Here is a 17016-nt window from a genome sequence, read left to right on the forward strand (position 1 = left end):
CGCGTTCCCCATATTCTTACAAAAAAAAGAAACTTCCGTACGCGGGTTCGAACTTCTCACCCCCTGCATGTCTTCAACTTCCTATTCCACTGTGCCAACTGCTTCAAAAATTAAATTTGTTTTTTTGTGACTTTATTTATCAGATTCAAAAAATTTATCACATTCAATAAACGTTGGAAAGCAAATGCGGTGAATTTTTGAAAGTAATAGGTGAATTTCGTGATGAATTTTTGTGAGAAATGCGGCGAATTGCTTTTTTTTCATCGCATTCACCGCATTCACTGCATCTCTTACATTAATTGGCAACAAAAATCGATGCGGTGCTTTTTTTTGAAATGCAGTGATGTTTAAATAAGACTACGGACATTATTCAGAATACGAGTCAAACAAAAAAATCAAATAACAACAACAAACGTTAATTACATTCAAAACTCAATCTCCTTTTCTTTGAATGAAAAAATACTTTAAAACAAAGTCAAAATCGAGTCAAATGAAACTTAAATTGTACCAATTGATTTTTAATTTAATAGAGAACAATAATGGAAGTTATTGTCAATATGATTAAATTACGTCTCTGTGAATTTTTCACAAAAAGCACAAAATCTAACCGATATCTCCCTGTTTTATATATATATATATATATATATATATATATATATATATATATATATGGGAACAAGTTCTCTAGTCAAAAGATTATATTCAGTAGAAGTTTTGTTACATTTTTTCCGATGATTACATATTTGCGGATAACCGTTTTCAACTTGTTCAAGGACTTGAGTCAAGTTTTCATGCGCTTGACTTGATTGTTTCACAAATTGCTCCAAGAAGAAAAAGGGGCCAGCATTATTTGGAGAGGTCGTCGAAGAGAGGAAACTTTGAAGAGGTCGTCGATCAGAGGGTAACTTGAGCAGGTCGACGAAGACAGGGTAACCCAATTTGCCTTGAATCTGTAACCTGGAAAAAATATAATAATTGTGGCTAATCAGCCAAAACGCCCAAGAGCCCAAATTCCACGAGGAGTCCTTTATTTCAGGATCCAGACAACATCATTAACTTTAAGTGGCGACTGATTGCTCTCATTCCATTTTGATCTCTTGAGTAGTGTCGGTAGATATTCTTTGACAAGTCGCTTTCAGAAGTGGTTCATCATATGTTGCAGATTTCTCCATGTCCTCAAGCTGGCTGGAATCTGGCTGTCAAATTTTTCTCGTGGCAGAGAGTTGAAAGGACTGATCAGGAAGTGGTTAGGTGGGAGAGGCATCCCGTTGTCGGAAAGATCAGCGACATTGGTGAGAAGTCTTGAATTCAAGATGGCTTCGCTCTCTACCAGTATTGTTTGGAGTACGTCAAGTGAGAGTCTTTTTGAGCCTAGAATGATCAGCAGTGTTATTTTTAGCTGTCTGTATCAAGCGCTCACAAACACCGCCGAAGAGGGGGCCATTTGGCGGGTTGAATTTCCAAGTCGTGTTTGTAGCTGCAAGAGCTTTGTATATTTTGTCGTTGTCAAGGCTCTTTACACTTTTCTTCAGCTCTTCTGACTATCCGATAAATGTGCTTCTATTATCACTGTACAGCAGTTCTTGTTGGAATTTTTTACTGGTGAAACGTCGAAATGCATATAGGAAAGTACCGGTGTTGAGATCTGGGCAGCTTTCAAGGCGGACTGCTCTCGTGATCAAGCACGTTAAGATCAAACCATAATGCTTTTCAAGATTTTTTTTTGTGTCCTCTTAATAAAATAATCCAAAGAAGTTGACTCCACTATTGGAGAACGGGAATAGTGTTGCTGATGATGGGAAACGGAAAGCTGGAAAAGGAGCCATGTTGGGTTGTATGTTCTCTGCATGAAATTTTCCGCATAAAAAAAGCAAAACTGTATGCTAAGTAGACACTTTCGCAAGCCAAATACGTGGTATCGTTGCCGAACAAACGCTTTGACGGGCGGGTTATGTTCCCTCATGAATGCATACGCGTTGAGCATATTCTAGGTACAAACGTGTGATTGTGTCTATCGCATGCAGAATAATTGAACGTTTTTCTATATCAAGTTCATCAGGGGCAACTTGAAGTATTCCACGTGAACTGAGTATACCATTGTGGCCGGGGATTGGATTCAAAGACCGCAGATGGCATTTAGGGTGGCGCTTGAGGCCCCTTTTTAATGAGGAAACTGTCGAGTGAAATGAGTTCTCTTGAGAACTTCTGATCAAGTGCTTCCAAGATAGATCAACGTCATCGGTCATGTACTGTTGTTTGTTGTCACGAGGTTTTTTTGCTCTAAACAGTATATTTTAGACAGTGGCTAAGTTGAGTAGCATTTTCGTCCAAGACAAAAAACGTGCTGGGTCTATGATTGGCTCTGGAACATTTGAAGTTGTATGTGCTGTTGTTGCTACGACAGCTGGTTTCGAAGGTACAGGCTGGTTATCGATTGGCTCTGATGATGACAGAGACTCTGCAGGTTGCAACCATTTAAGAGATATTTCACGTGGATCTAGGCCACGAGTGCCATGGTCGGCTGGATTGTTCAATGTAGAAATACATTGACCCTGCTTCGGTTGTTGCTGCAATTTCTCTGAGTCGGTTTGCAACATATACAGGTTTTTTTCTGGAAGACGCAATCCAATCGAGGACTACCTGACTATCAGTCTAAAATACAGTTTTGTCAATTGCGAAAGAGAACTTTTTCGCGATTGTAGAATGTAGCCTTACTCCAATTACTGCAGCTTAAATTTAATTTTTGGTACGCTTGTTTGCTTTATTGGAGCAACCTTACTTTTTTCAATAAGGAAACAAGTTTCTGTTACCTCTGAATGGCTGTGTGTTTTTCGCAAGTACTCTGTAGCTGCCATTGAAGCTGTTGAGGCATCAACAAATACGTGTAATCCAGCACTGCTTTCAGAGTAATGAAGACTTGCTAGTGTTCTGTTAAGATGTACTTCAGGCATTGCGAAATGAATTTAGTATTTTCTGAAGTCTTCCGCTGATTTGTACGGGTAGTGGTTCATCCCACTTTTTCCAAGTTTCCAAATTTCTTGGAGAAGGATTTTGTAACGGGTTGTCAAAGGTGACAGTATGCCGAGGGGGTCAAATATCGAGCATACAAGGCTAAAGATTTTTCTCTGAGTATACTCAATTAAGTCCGTTGAAAAATCTGTTAGTGGTTTTATAATTAAGGTGTCTTTTTTCAGATTCCACTTCTGTCCAAGGACTTTGACAATGTCAATGTTTTCTTCAATGTCCAATCGGGTTCAATAGAAACAACTTATGTGAGGCGGAAACCGCCTTCCTGAAAACTCTGGTGGGTTTGCTTAACTCCTGCCTGAATGGTTTGCTGAACTGTTTTTGAGGCATTCGTTACCGTATCATGGGACTGGATGTAATCATCCATATAAAAGTGATGTTTGACGGCTCTGACTGCTTCGGCATTTTTATCTCCTTTTTTATCAACGCAATGATTCAAAACATAGACCGCGCAGGATGAGGAGCAGGTAGCACCAAAATAAGTCTTGTAAACTGATACTGTTGGTTTTCATGGTTGTTTATCCACAGGAAAGAAGGGCTGACTGGTCAGTTTGGTTGATAGCAATTTGCATGAACATGCCATCGTTGTCCGCGAGGACTGCAATTGGATTTTCACGAAAGCGCATAAGGACTCCAAGCAGGCTATTATGCAGGTCAGGACCTGTGATTAAGTTGGTGTTTAGTGATTGTCCACAGAATTTAGAGGCGGCGTTTGCGACGCGCCGTATCTTACCGGGCTTGTTAGGATTCTCAACTGGGTGATATGGGAGATCCAGATTCGATCCGGCGGTGCATCTCAACTGATTTCACGTAGTTTTTTTCCAAGTCAGTTTGCAGAGTCTTGTTATAGTTATCACGAAGTTGAGGATTGCGCTCGAGTTGCGTATTCAAGCTTCTGACTTGACTGAGGGCGGAAAAGGAATTATTTTCCAACTTGGAACTCTCTTTCCAAGGCAGTTTAATTTCAAATCGTTCTCCATTGAAATTAATTGAGTCTTTCCTATTCAATTCTCCAGAACTGTTGGACTAATTCGTCTAGCTCGAGTTCTTCCGTTCGATTTCTTGAAACTTGAAAAACGAAGGCTTTCTTTGGCAGATTGGAGGATTTAAGATGGTTGTTTGTGAAACAATTCTCGTAATCACCGGCTAGTGTCCAACCACTCCTAAATTTAAAGTTCGCTGTAATTCCGAATATTTTGGCTGCAGAACTTTGCTTCGATTTCTCGGATCTCTCAATTGTGCTGGAGTTTCCAAAGTATGCTCAGAAGAATTGAATTTTAAAGAGTTCTTCAGAAACGTGAGCGATTTGTACGCAGCATTTTTGGAAACTCCAACTCATAATCATTTTTGGCTTTTTGTCTTTGAAATTGAGCTAGGATCCTTTATCCTTTTCTTTCTAGGATCCAATCAAAGATTCTACGAAGCTAAAAAAATACGTTTTGATTCGATTGACATCTTATATGATGCTTGTAAGATTATCGCACAATGTCAACTCGGCCATTTCGGCATTTTCAAGTTTGTATCAAATCAAAAATACGTTATAGGAAACAATTCTGTTTACTGGGGCTGTTTCTCTACGCAAGACAAAGTCTCAGGGAACCAGTGTCCGCGGACTTGTCGTTGTTTGAAGAACTTGTGAGACGGTCTTACACAAATATCAATTGGTACTCTCTCCTTAGATCCAATCCAGGTATTACTCGTTCCAGTTCACTTAATTCGCGTTATCCTTATATTAGTATTTCCCGCTCACTTGCATGCTTTTGGGGATAACTTTTGTTGGGAAAATTCTAAGTAGTCTCCTCATTACTATCATTACATTCATTACCTCACAGCGGTTTTATTATGTGTATTATTGTTGTTAGCTCGGCTAGACTTCAAAGCATCAGTGCGCAGTTTTTAGATGTTATCGGTATATCCCGGGTCGAATGTCATCCCTAAAATCCTCCCATTTTGTTGTAAGAGTGGGGGGTAATTCGTCTATGGGGGGTAAATTGATGTAAGAGTGTGGGAGTAATTTGTTCAGAGGGGGTAAAATAATGAATTATCCCCCCCCCGACTAAAATTGCCATGTAAGAGTGGGCTGCAATGGGAGGACCTTTCAGGAATTAACCCCCTGACTAAAATTGCCATGTAAGAGTGGGCTGGGCTGCAATGGGTTGCAATGGGAGAACTTTTGAGGAATTACCCCCTGACTATAATTGCCATGTAAGAGTGGGCTGCAATGGGAGGACTGTTCAGGAATTACCCCCTGACAGAAATTGCCATGTAAGAGTGGGCTGCAATGGGTAAAATGGTGTAAGAGTGAGGGAATAATTTGCTCAGCGGGGGTAAAATGATGTAAGAGATGGGCTGCCAAGGTGGGTAAAATGGTGTAAGAGTGAGCAGATAATTTGTTCAAGGGGGGTAAAATGATGTAAGAGTTGGGCTGCCAAGGGGGGCAAAATGGTGTATGAGTGAGGTGGTAATTTGCTCAGAGGGGGTAAAATGATGTAAGAGTTGGACTGCCAAGGGGGGCAAAATGGTGTATGAGTGGGGGGGTAATTTGCTCAGAGGGGGTATAATGATGTAAGAGTTGGGCTGCCAAGTGTGGGGGGGGGGGTAAAATGGTGTAAGAGTTAGGGGGTAATTTGTTCAAAGGGCGTTAAATGGTGTAAGAGTGGGCTGCCAAGGGGGTAAAATGGTGTAGGAGTGGGCTGCCAAGGGGGCTAAAATGGTGTATGAGTGAGGGGATAATTTGTTCAGAGGGGAAAAAATGATGTAAGAGTTGGGCTGCCAAGGGGGGCAAAATGGTGTATGAGTGAGGTGGTAATTTGCTCAGAGGGGGTAAAATGATGTAAGAGTTGGGCTGCCAAGGGGGCAAAATGGTGTATGAGGGAGGGGGTAATTTGCTCAGAGGGGGTAAAATGATGTAAGAGATGGGCTGCCAAGGGGGGTAAAATGGTGTAAGAGTGAGGGGATAATTTGTTCAAAGGGGGTAAAATGATGTAAGAGTTGGGCTGCCAAGGGGGGCAAAATGGTGTATGAGTGAGGTGGTAATTTGCTCAGAGAGGGTAAAATGATGTAAGAGTTGGGCTGCCAAGGGGGGCAAAATGGTGTATGAGTGAGGGGGTAATTTGCTCAGAGGGAGTAAAATGATGTAAGAGTTGGGCTGCCAAGTGTGGGGGGGGGGTAAAATGGTGTAAGAGTGAGGGGGTAATTTGTTCAAAGGGCGTTAAATGGTGTAAGAGTGGGCTGCCAAGGGGGTAAAATGGTGTAAGAGTGGGCTGCCAAGGGGGCTAAAATGGTGTATGAGTGAGGGGATAATTTGTTCAGAGGGGGTAAAATGATGTAAGAGTTGGGCTGCCAAGGGGGGCAAAATGGTGTATGAGGGAGGGGGTAATTTGCTCAAAGGGTTTAAATTGATGTAAGAGTTGGGCTGCCAAATGTGGGGGGGGGGGGTAAAATGGTGTAAGAGTGAGGGGATAATTTGTTCGAAGGGGGTTAAATGGTGTAAAAGTGGGCTGCCAAGGGGCTAAAATGGTGTAAGAGTGAGGGGGTAATTTGTTCAGAGGGGGTAAAATGATGTAATAGTTGTGCTGCCAAGGGGGGTAAAATGGTTTAAGAATGAGGGGGGTAACTTGTTCATAGGGGTAAATGATGTAAGAGTTGGGCTGCCAAGGGGGGTTAAATTGTGTAAGAGTGAGGGGGTAATTTGTCCAGAGGGGGGTAAAATGAGCCAGGTGTTGAGCTGCAAAGGAGGTGAAAATGGCGAAAGAGTGGGGGGAATTTTTTCACAGGGGGTAAAATGGTGTAAGAGTTGGGCTGCCACGGGTGGTAAAATGGTGTTAGAGTTCGGGGGTAATTTGTTCTGAGCGGGTAAAATGATGTAAGCGTGAGGGGTAATTTGTTGAGAGGGGACAATTCTAACAAGTATTATTGATATACTTTCAAGAGTTGGACAAGCATTGATGGTCTGGAGGTTAAGACGACGCCGCTGAGGGTACAGAGGTTGTGAGTTCAAGACTGACAGTCTTCAAATATGGGCGCTAAAACAATGTAAGATTGAGGGGGTAAAACGATGTAAGAGTTGGGCTGCAATGGGAGGTTTTTTTTGGAAAATGCAGCTCAAAACTCTTACGTCCTTTTGGGCTGCATTGGACTTCCAAGGGGGGTAAAATGGTGTAAGAGTGAGGGAGTAAAAGACAAATTAATCCCCCACTCTTACATCTTTTTGGTCTGTCAAGGGGGGGTAAAACGATATAAGAGTTCGGGGTAATGGAGAAATTACCCCCGAACTCTTATATCGTTTTACCCTCCTTGACAGACCAAAAAGATGTAAGAGTGGGGGATTAATTTGTCTTTTACTCCCTCACTCTTACACCATCCTACCCCCCTTGGAAGTCCAATGCAGCCCAAAAAGATGTAAGAATTTTGAGCTGCATTTTCCTAAAAATCTTTCCATTGCAGCCCCACTCTTACATCATTTTGGGCGGAAAAATTCAACCCGGGATAACCATTTCCAAAGTGTTTTCTCGTTGACACAAGAATGTTCTGACAAAATTGTTTGTTTGTCTTTATAATCACAAAAAAAATATCTTTAGAATTTCTGATATATAGTCATGAGACATCTAATGAGACATTTACAGGTTTGTTATAGAGTCATTCTATGAAAAAGATCTGTAAAGTCTCATTGGATGAGTCACTTTTCATTATCCTCTATTTCTCTTATGTTTTTGTGTTACTAATTGGGATATTACATAGCATCACAAAAATTTACGTGGCTTCACATATGACAAGATTTCATAATACTATTGGAATTTATTTGAGTTTTAAGATAGCACAAGTAGAGAATTAAAAGAAATTGGAAGTTTATTGGAAAATTTTGTTTTTACTTCATTAACAGGATGGCCAGGTCTTGTCGATAATTTAATGTAAGGATTATTGGTTATGAAATTTCGCAGGTGGAATAAAAGAGTTTTTAAATAAGTTAGAAAAATGAATTTTGAAATGATTTTTACAGAAGAATGAAGTGATTTAGAGGAGAGATTTAATTAATAGATCAAGAGGGTAGTTTGGATTTTTGGAGAATTCATTGCAATATGATTGATAATGGAATCCTAAATCTGACAAAATATGGTCTGCTCATTCAATGTTCCCAGAATTAAATTTTTTTGGAGGTAACTTGACCGTATAAGCACCTAAAGATGTGGCTGGGAAAGTTCAATATCATATAACTTAGAGCTATTCATACTTATTTAAATCAGAGTGCATGAACAAGGTATTGATCTCAGCTAAACTTCGCTTGGTTCATTATAAACTGCGCCTGTTAAAATTGGCATTATTATCTTGGCATGTTAAACTTTGCAATTTTTTTTAAGTTCAAATTAATTTTCGAAGTCTATTTCTCACTAGAAACCGAATCAAGATGTCAGCGTCGTTTCAACGCAATATCTAGTAAGAAATGAGTTGAGTTCGCTGAAATGCGGTAATGTTTCAAAATTTTGTGGTTAAAAAAATCTTACATTACAATACGTTGAAATGCGCTGAAATTTTGTAAGAAATGCATTAAAATTTCAGCGCAATTCTCAAAAAATTTGAGCGGATTTGAACGCTTTTTGGCATCGATTCCTGAATTTTGTACCATTTAAGTTGATCTTACATTAACGATTAACGTTTTGTAAGAAATGCTCTGAAATGCGCTGAGATTTTGTAATAAATGCGCTAAATTTTCAGCGCTTTTCTTACACGGTTTCATCGCATTTCTTGCTAAATTGTTCATTATTTTAGAAGCAAACTAAATGGGAAAAAATTCAGGAATCATTGGCGCAATGGATTAAGTAATGGGTACGGCATCTGAGAGCAGGGTTCGAGTCTCTGGTAACTATCTTTTTTTAAAATTCAATGGTTTTCACGCATTTCTTGCAATGTCTCGGCGAATTTCAGCGCATTAATCTTTAAGGTTTTTGCGCTGAATTTCTTTAAAAACCAGCGCATTTCAGCGCATTTATTGGCATTTCTTACTTAATTTTTTGACAATTTATCGACCCGAATAAACAGTCGGTATTTTCCTCCAGGTAGGTGCTGTGACTTCCAGATTAGACATTATCAGTTCCAGGGTCAATCCCATGGCCTCTCCCCATCAGAGTACTACAACAAACTCACAGATTTCTCTCTAGTCGACAAACGTCTCAACTGGTTGCGGGTGAGTAATTACCGTTTACGTTCAACAGTCCCAGATCACATTATCAGTATAGTTTAAATGTCGCCTTATCTAAAACTCCTGATTAGATACATCACAATGACTAAAAGCGTTGGCTAATATTTTATGACATCACCACCCTTTCATGAATGCGCCCCAGGCTGAGGTCCCAGAGGGAAACCACCTCTGATCAGACAGTCTCAGTCTGAAAAGACCTATGATCAGACAGTCTCAGTCTGAAAAGACCTATGATCTGACAGTCTCAGTCTGAAATGACCTATGATCAGACAGTCTCAGTCTGAAAAGACCTATGATCAGACAAGATGGAGACCATTGTCCAGACTTTCGTGCACTTGACGATTTTTCAAGACTAATTGGAGTTGACAATGTGCAGTTTTGCGTTCGAAAAGCCACTTCTACCAGGGAACTCAACCTAGGCATCGTCGTTTAGTTGATAGCAATTTGTAGACAACGTGATTTTGATTGGATGTGTAAAGAACTAGTTTGTTTTCCAGGCCAACTACCATACACAAACATGTGAAAATGTGGTCAGTGAAATTGGATTTGGAACTGGTCCACTGCGGATGACTGGCTCCTATCGCTCCGGACTTCGCTTCATCATACCCATTTGGAAACTGGGAGCTGAACTTGTTATTCCACGCTTGGAAAGCTCTATAGCAACTACTTTTCGATTCTTCAGAGATAATTTTATATGCCATGACCAGCCATGGATTTGCGAACAGTATCAAAGCCCTGTGAATCAAAATATTCGGGGTTCGAGAAAACTGCTGTTCTCTGATGAGAATAACTCCACTTATGTAGGATACAGTGTACGCCAGGCAGGCACAATTGACCAAAGTTATTGCGAATCATTACAATAGCTGACCACAGATTTAAGATTGTACTTGACCAGGAAACGAAACTTGATGGCATTTTTAAGAAATGTGATAATAAAACTTGGTTAATCTTGTCATAAGATCTTTCCATGTTGCATGGCAAGTAACAACAAGATATGTACAAACTTTGTTATCAAGAAAAAAAATATTTCAAAAAACATTGTTAATTCCTTTGAGTATGAACTATAAAATACAGAACATAGTTTAAAGGCAATGTAGTGTTAAGAATTATAAAAGAATCAACAGCACGTATTGGAATATTTAAAATTGTATTAAATTTACAATGCGTGAAAAGATCTTGGCAAACTACGACCGATAAAAAAAATTAAGATAAAATTAAAAAGGTAAATGTACAATTGACATTCTTGAGAGAAAAAAGTGAAAGAAATGCTAATTCCACAATTAACATTTCTTAGAACAGTGAAATTTAGCCCTAAAACGAATTCAAAATAAGTTTAAACCTGAAAGGTTTGAGATTAGAACTCAATTCCAAAACCGTTGGGTCTTTTATGAACTCATTTCAAAAACAGTTTTGCATTATATTTGTTTTTTCCTCTGCTCTAAATGACAGCTTGTTTTTACGTTTATTCATTTTAGCACTAAGTGTGGCTAGCTTGAGTTTATCGAAAGCTGGAAGATCTGCATTTATAAGCCTTATAAAATATATGATAACCGATACTTTATGAAGAAATCTGCTGGCAAAGTTTTGTGTTTAATCTTGCGATCAGTGGTCCTGTCAAACTTGGTTCTATTGAGACATGCTTTTACCTGCTAGTTCGGTTGTTTTTTAGAGTAGCTACAAATGATTCTTTAAGTCATGAGAACAAAACAATTGGGCAATGCAGGTGACTTAAAACAAGGGCTTTCAGTAAAACAGTTCTAATTTTTTCTGGAAATATTATTTTGATTGAGTAAATGACCTTTATACCAACTGCGATTCTTCTTAGTGAGCTTTTGGACTCTTTATCAAAAGAAGAGGTAAAAAATATCTTAGCAAAGAGAAATATAATTGTATAATTTTTTCCCTGAAATCCTGCAAGGTCGTAAATGATCAATACGACTTCCCAGTATAAATACAAAAATGAAACAAGGTCATTCATTAAAACAGATCTAATTTTTTGAGCATCAAGAATGATTAAGAAAATTCCTTCAAGTTTATAAGATGTCCCCAAATGGACTAAGCTCGACAGAACTAAGTCGCATTCTGTTTAAAAATTAGAAAGATAAGTGAGGCAATTCATTCGAAAAAGAAAGCACACCAACTTCAACTAAAAACAGTAGACTGACAGTGCGAAAAGTCAAAGGCCAACCCAACTGTAGCTCCTCGAAAACCGAAAGGACTTTGCAAAGAGCGACAAGACTAAAACCCAAGTTGTTCGTATGGAAAGTGAACCAAAGCTACGTCTGATTATCGGCACCGAACCGGCCATTTAACAGTGACATCAACGTCGGCCTTGATTTGCAGAACGGAGGCTGGTTGTGATAATGAGGTTGTTTTCCATTATATTCGGGAACATGACTGGCCATAGTCTTTATTGAATTTCTTCATTACTTGCTTCAATCGAACTTAAATCAGAAAAAAGGGGTTAGAGCGTCCTTTAGTCAGTGCGAGGCTTGTACTCAGCGATTAGGCTAAAATGCGATAAAAAAAATGCGTGTACTTTTTCGGAGAAGGAGCAGATTTCGGAACAGTTCTTTAGAGTCAATCCAAAAAAAGCTTTGCTATTTTGAGCAACCAATTGCTCTAGACCCTGGGCAGTTTTTCACTGGATTTTATTGAGGCCCTCTTCGACACGCGAATTTGTGGGGAGTCAAATTTTCCTACTATTGCAAAGCACCGATTGAGGAATTTTAAAAAAAATGGCTGAGAGATGCGCCATTTCAAGTTTACAGATGTATTTTTCGGGACTGAAATCAAGAAAAGTAAAATGAAATCAAGAACAATCCTTTGGTTTGATCTCCCTGTAAAAACTTTGCTTCACTGAATATTTCTCATAGTTTCAAAGTTATGCGGTAATTCGTCTCAGAATAATTTGATTTTTTTTGTGTTTTTTTACGTTTCTTTGTACCGAAGTTGAACAGTTTTTTAAACATCTGGCAAAACTTGACATGAATACTTTTCTATCATGAATAGAACGCTCTTATTATTTTGATTCTAGTTTAAGCCTAGGTACCGGGCAGAAAAGATCTTCCTTTTTCTCTGCGGAATGTTCAATTTTTTAACTTCAACATTTTTTGTCGTCTTGAGTTTCACTGAATCTTGCTTTCCATCAGTCCAGCAATTTCAAAGAGTTCTAAAAATCATCTGGAAGGCGTTTCAACATTGAGTTTTTGATCTGCTTGAAAAAGACTTCTCAAAGGACAAAGCAGACACTAACCTAATAAAAGTAATCTGGCAATTCTTTTGTAACAATGAACTTCAAATGCCGGTTCAAGGTTGTGGGAAGCTGGAAAGTCAAGCCTTTGCAATATAATTTATCTGGAAAGTCAAGAAATTGTGGCCTGTTATCATAAAGGCTCACTCAAAGATACTCCAACAATAGTATATCAATAACGCAGGAGAATGTAAATTTGATTGCTTGAAAATCACGTGGGTTGTCGGGGAAGACCATGAATCGCTTAAAAAAATCGGAAAAAAACTTAAATTTTAAATTCAAATTCAAATATATAAGCGAATGAAATTAAGTTTTTATATATTTATTTGTTTATATCAACTTTAATTGTCTCCCAGATTTGGATTCTAAAAATTCTAAAATTTCCCTTTTGACAAATCAGTGCCTGCCATACGGTGAGTAACCAGGCAAATTGATTGATAGCGATAACCTGTTATTGTTGTCATACGGGATGGATATTATCATCAGAATATCCATTACCGTATTTTAGTTCAGATTTAGTCTTGTCATCCAATTCGAGGGCAGTTGATCCTAATTCAGTTTGTCATGTATCAATTGATTATTATTTCATCTTTGTTCAACCATGTAGACAGGAAACTGTCTGTTCATACTATAAACAAACTTCTACTTCCATTGTAAAGTGTGAACAAGCCCATAATTTGTTAATTTCCTTTTGATCTAAATTTCATCATTTTGTTTTCATTCATCTCATTTGCATTTTTGTAAATCAGTTGCAATTTAAAGTTAGCCAACTGTTTTTCAATAAGCAAGCTCAAAATAAGCAAAGCCATTCGCGCCCCGAATGCTCAGTTCATAATTCGGAATTCAACCAGTGAATACTAAGTTGGCAACCGCAACGAAATTGCCTTAGTAAGTTGGTAAAGATACAATTTCTACTCAATTGACTAACCACAGAGCAATTGACTACAACATGGAGCAGTCAGCAGTCAACTCTCGCAAAACTCCTCTTCACATCAACGCTTTCTGGGAGAAACCTACTATCACACCACCACTTTCGTGGACAAATGGACGCAACAATGGAAATTGGCATTGTTGGCGAAATAGTTGATTCAATTGGAAACTTTGCTTAATGGACCACTTTCAGCGGCCACATACCCACCTGAACCAGAACATGAAGAACCGGTGGAAAACCATACTCAAGCAACTGAGAGGGACAGAAAAGTCCGCAACCAACAATTTAAGGCAAAATCGATGCAAGAAGATAGATGAAATTGGTATTTTGTGCGAGGACAAACCCTCGGATCACTGCGAACAAAAAGCTACAACTCTCCACTGCCTAAGTATTGGAACAGAAGGTCGTCGAATCTTCAAAAGCAAACACCCCCTCTTCCAAATTGAGAAAGAGCCGTTAAAGGAACTTTGGCGAGTGATGCAGGATTCATTCATAGAAACTAGGAACATCTTCTATGATCGTTTTGTTTTCTTATCTTCTGAACAACAAAAAGAGGAATCAGTGGAAAGTTTCTAGGGATGTCTCGTTGAAAAAGAAGAAAATTGTAGTTTGGGGGATGAAGAAACTACTCTAATTAGAGATACTTTCATACTCAACATGCATGATGAGGACTTTCATAGAGAACTCCTGAAAGAGACAATATCGGCAACCAAAGCTCTTGAAGTTGCAATACCCATGAAAAATGGTAGCTCAAAATCAACATAAAGTAAAGCAAAATTTGAATACTATCATTCAATCGGACAACCTCGTCAATAATTTCCAAGGACGCAATCGCAACGCGAATTACAAACAGCCACGAAATGATTTCACTCTGTGCTAATTGTGGTCAGCGGTGGAGTCATAACCACTGCCAAATTGGCCACGCAAATGGCAAGAAATGCAATAATTTTGGAATTATCGGACATTATCGGAGATTATCGGTCATACGGGATGGATATTATCATAAAAATATCCATTACCGTATTTTTTTTCAGATTTAATCTTTATCCAATTCAAGGGCAGTTTATCTTAATTCAGTTTGTCATGTATCATTTGAATATGATTTTGTCTTTGTTCAACCAAGGAGACAGGAAACTGTCTGTTCATACTGTAAACAAACTTCTAATTCCTTTTTAAAGTGTGAACAAGCCCATAATTTTATTAATTTCCTTTTGATCTAATTTTCATCATTTTGTTTTCGTTCATCTCATTTGCGTCTCTGTAAATCATCTCATTTGCCTCTCCAATCGTTGCAAGCATGTTGATCCAGCGTTGCAAGCACGTTGATCCAGCGTTGATCCAGAGTTTGCCGCAAAAAATACTGTAGAAAAGAAATAAAAGTTCACGAAGCTACACTTGACAGATAAATTTGGGGTACACGGAATTACCCTTCTAAATTGGTTCAACTTTTGAAATCTGTTCTTTTTTTTGTTTTACATTCCAGATGGAAGACCCAGGAAAAGTTTCCTGAAAAAAGTAAATCAACGTATTTCAATTTATGTTAAATGTTGAATTAACATTTTTTATGTTGAATGATACTACCATGAGCGTAAAAACCGGGCAATAAAAATTCTGTCTACCGATATTAGAATTTGAGAACGCCGAAATTATCAGCATTGAAATTGAGCAGATTGTCCGTTCTCAATTCAGCGGCTTTGTATGTCGCTTTGGTGTTTCAATGATTTATTGACGTCTCCTAAAGTTTTTTACCCTATGCCTGCAAAACAGATTAAATTATAAGACATTCAGGTTAGTCATTAAAAATTAATTGACAATGAAAAAACTGAAAAGCTGACCCCTAGGGGCCACCGCCTGTACGCTTGTATTTGGAGCAAACTTCGAGCAATATTTGATAATTTTAACCTACTGTTATCCATTTGTGAAGAACGAGGGAAAGGTCAGTTGCAATAGACAGTTACTGGTACTGAGCTTGAATAGAGAGGATTATGTAAAAGGATTATTACAATATTGGAAAAGTTGAATAGCTGCTGAATGAACTCACCTGCAACAGTGATGTTCCCTGCAAAGGTTGCTGCGAGCCTTCCAATTGGTTTCTGCCTTCTTATCCAGCCTCTGCCTTCTTATCCAGCCTCTGCTGCCATTGTTATGGTGAGGGGACAAATGAATTTTGAGGGGACAAATGTAGCTCAAAACAATAATTTTGTTTATAAAGAGGGAGATCGTATGCATTCCGTAGCTTTATTCGGTGGCTCTATCTTATCGATAAAATGGGAACATGCCTTCACCTGCATTATTTCAAAAATTACACCCTTTTTGTTGAAAAGGATATCATCTACACAAATTTACGAGTGCATTAACTTTCAAATTGAACATATATTCATATATTCAATTCACAGAGGTGATTTTTCTTGCATAGTTGGATGTTACACTCAAAGTGTTCCAATTAGTGTGTGTAAGATCACATTACCGCTTATGGTAATTACTCTTGCGAAAAAATCTCTTGCGAGTCCAGACGGCGCAAAACGTTTCCTACTGATTTGCATAAGAATATTTTATTGACCAGGTTTTTAAATTATTTCTGGTAGATTATAAAGCGTAACAATAGTTAATTTTTTTAAGTAGTCTTACATAAATTTAAGCAAAAATCTCAGCACGCAGAAGTTTCAAAAAAATTTTTTCTATTCAGCCCAAAAAAATGGCCAACTTTCGTTTTTCGAGGGATTGCTAGCATGAAATCCAGAAATTGAGACAAAGACCCTTGTAAATCGATTTATGTTATTACAATTTATCTTTCCTATCAAATTAAATGTAATTAAATTAAAGTACCAAAATCAACTTTTAGCTGTAAATATAAGCTTTCTTAAGTAAGAAGTTTCTTATAGAAGCTTTCTTCTTCTATAAGCTTTATAAGTTTTCTTAAACTGTCTTTTATGATTTTTTTTGTTTTTTATTCTTCTTCATGTTATCTTTTTGACAAATTTTAGTCTCACAATGGAGTTGCTGAAATTGTATCGAAAATATAGGCTGAAAATTCAGTTTTAAGCTCTCATTTTTTGAAAGAAATTCAATGTTTAAATTATTAATTTATAAAAAAAAATAAATGCAAAACTGTTTCTGGAATCAATGTAAATACTTTAGAATCAGAAAGCATTGCCGGAATTTTCTAAGACATAAAAAATTCTTAGGAGTATTGTAAAATGTTGGGTGCAAAACAGGGGAGTATAGAACTAGAGTTTTTAGAAGGAAATGTCAATCTAGAACATTCTAATAAAAACATTTCCAAACTCTAAGTTCATCTTTTGAAATTAACAGTGATGCATTACAGCCATTTCTTTGTTTAACTTTACAGATTCCCAGGCCTAGGTAGAGACTTATGAAAAGACAATGCTCGACCAAAATGTACTATGAAAAGACCAAACTCGACTCATTTGAGCTATGAAAAGATTTTAGCTGGACTTTAAGAGATTATGGACTTTAGCTCGATTCAAATTTTTCGTAAAAAGAGTTTAACTGGACCCAAAATTTTACAGAGGACTTTGGCTCGAACAAAAATGTGGGCTGGATTTAAGCTCGTCACAATGTTTGAAAACAAAGTCGAGATAAAGTCTT

The 17016-nt window shown here is 38.0% G+C and overlaps 2 protein-coding genes across 4 annotated transcripts in view; both read left to right on the forward strand.

Annotated features, from left to right (window-relative positions):
• Positions 1-10183, forward strand: part of LOC142339990 (uncharacterized) — a 45027-nt gene extending 34844 nt beyond the window's left edge. Inside the window, exons 3-5 of one of the 2 annotated variants that reach the window (XM_075390376.1) lie at positions 4572-4717; positions 9081-9208; positions 9721-10183. In XM_075390376.1, the coding sequence (XP_075246491.1) occupies positions 4572-4717; positions 9081-9208; positions 9721-10086 (640 nt within the window). In that variant the 3' untranslated portion in view covers positions 10087-10183. The remainder of the gene's footprint in view (positions 1-4571; positions 4718-9080; positions 9209-9720) is intronic. The other variant, XM_075390375.1, reaches the window with a different exon arrangement.
• The window catches only part of LOC142339991 (serine/arginine-rich splicing factor 7-like), a 447863-nt gene that overhangs the window by 359706 nt on the left and 71141 nt on the right, over positions 1-17016 (forward strand). The gene's annotated exons all lie outside the window — the stretch shown is intronic.

This window comes from Convolutriloba macropyga, chromosome 5 (genome assembly GCF_964194025.1).
Source record: "Convolutriloba macropyga chromosome 5, txConMacr16.3, whole genome shotgun sequence".
Taxonomy (NCBI): Eukaryota; Metazoa; Xenacoelomorpha; order Acoela; family Convolutidae; genus Convolutriloba; species Convolutriloba macropyga.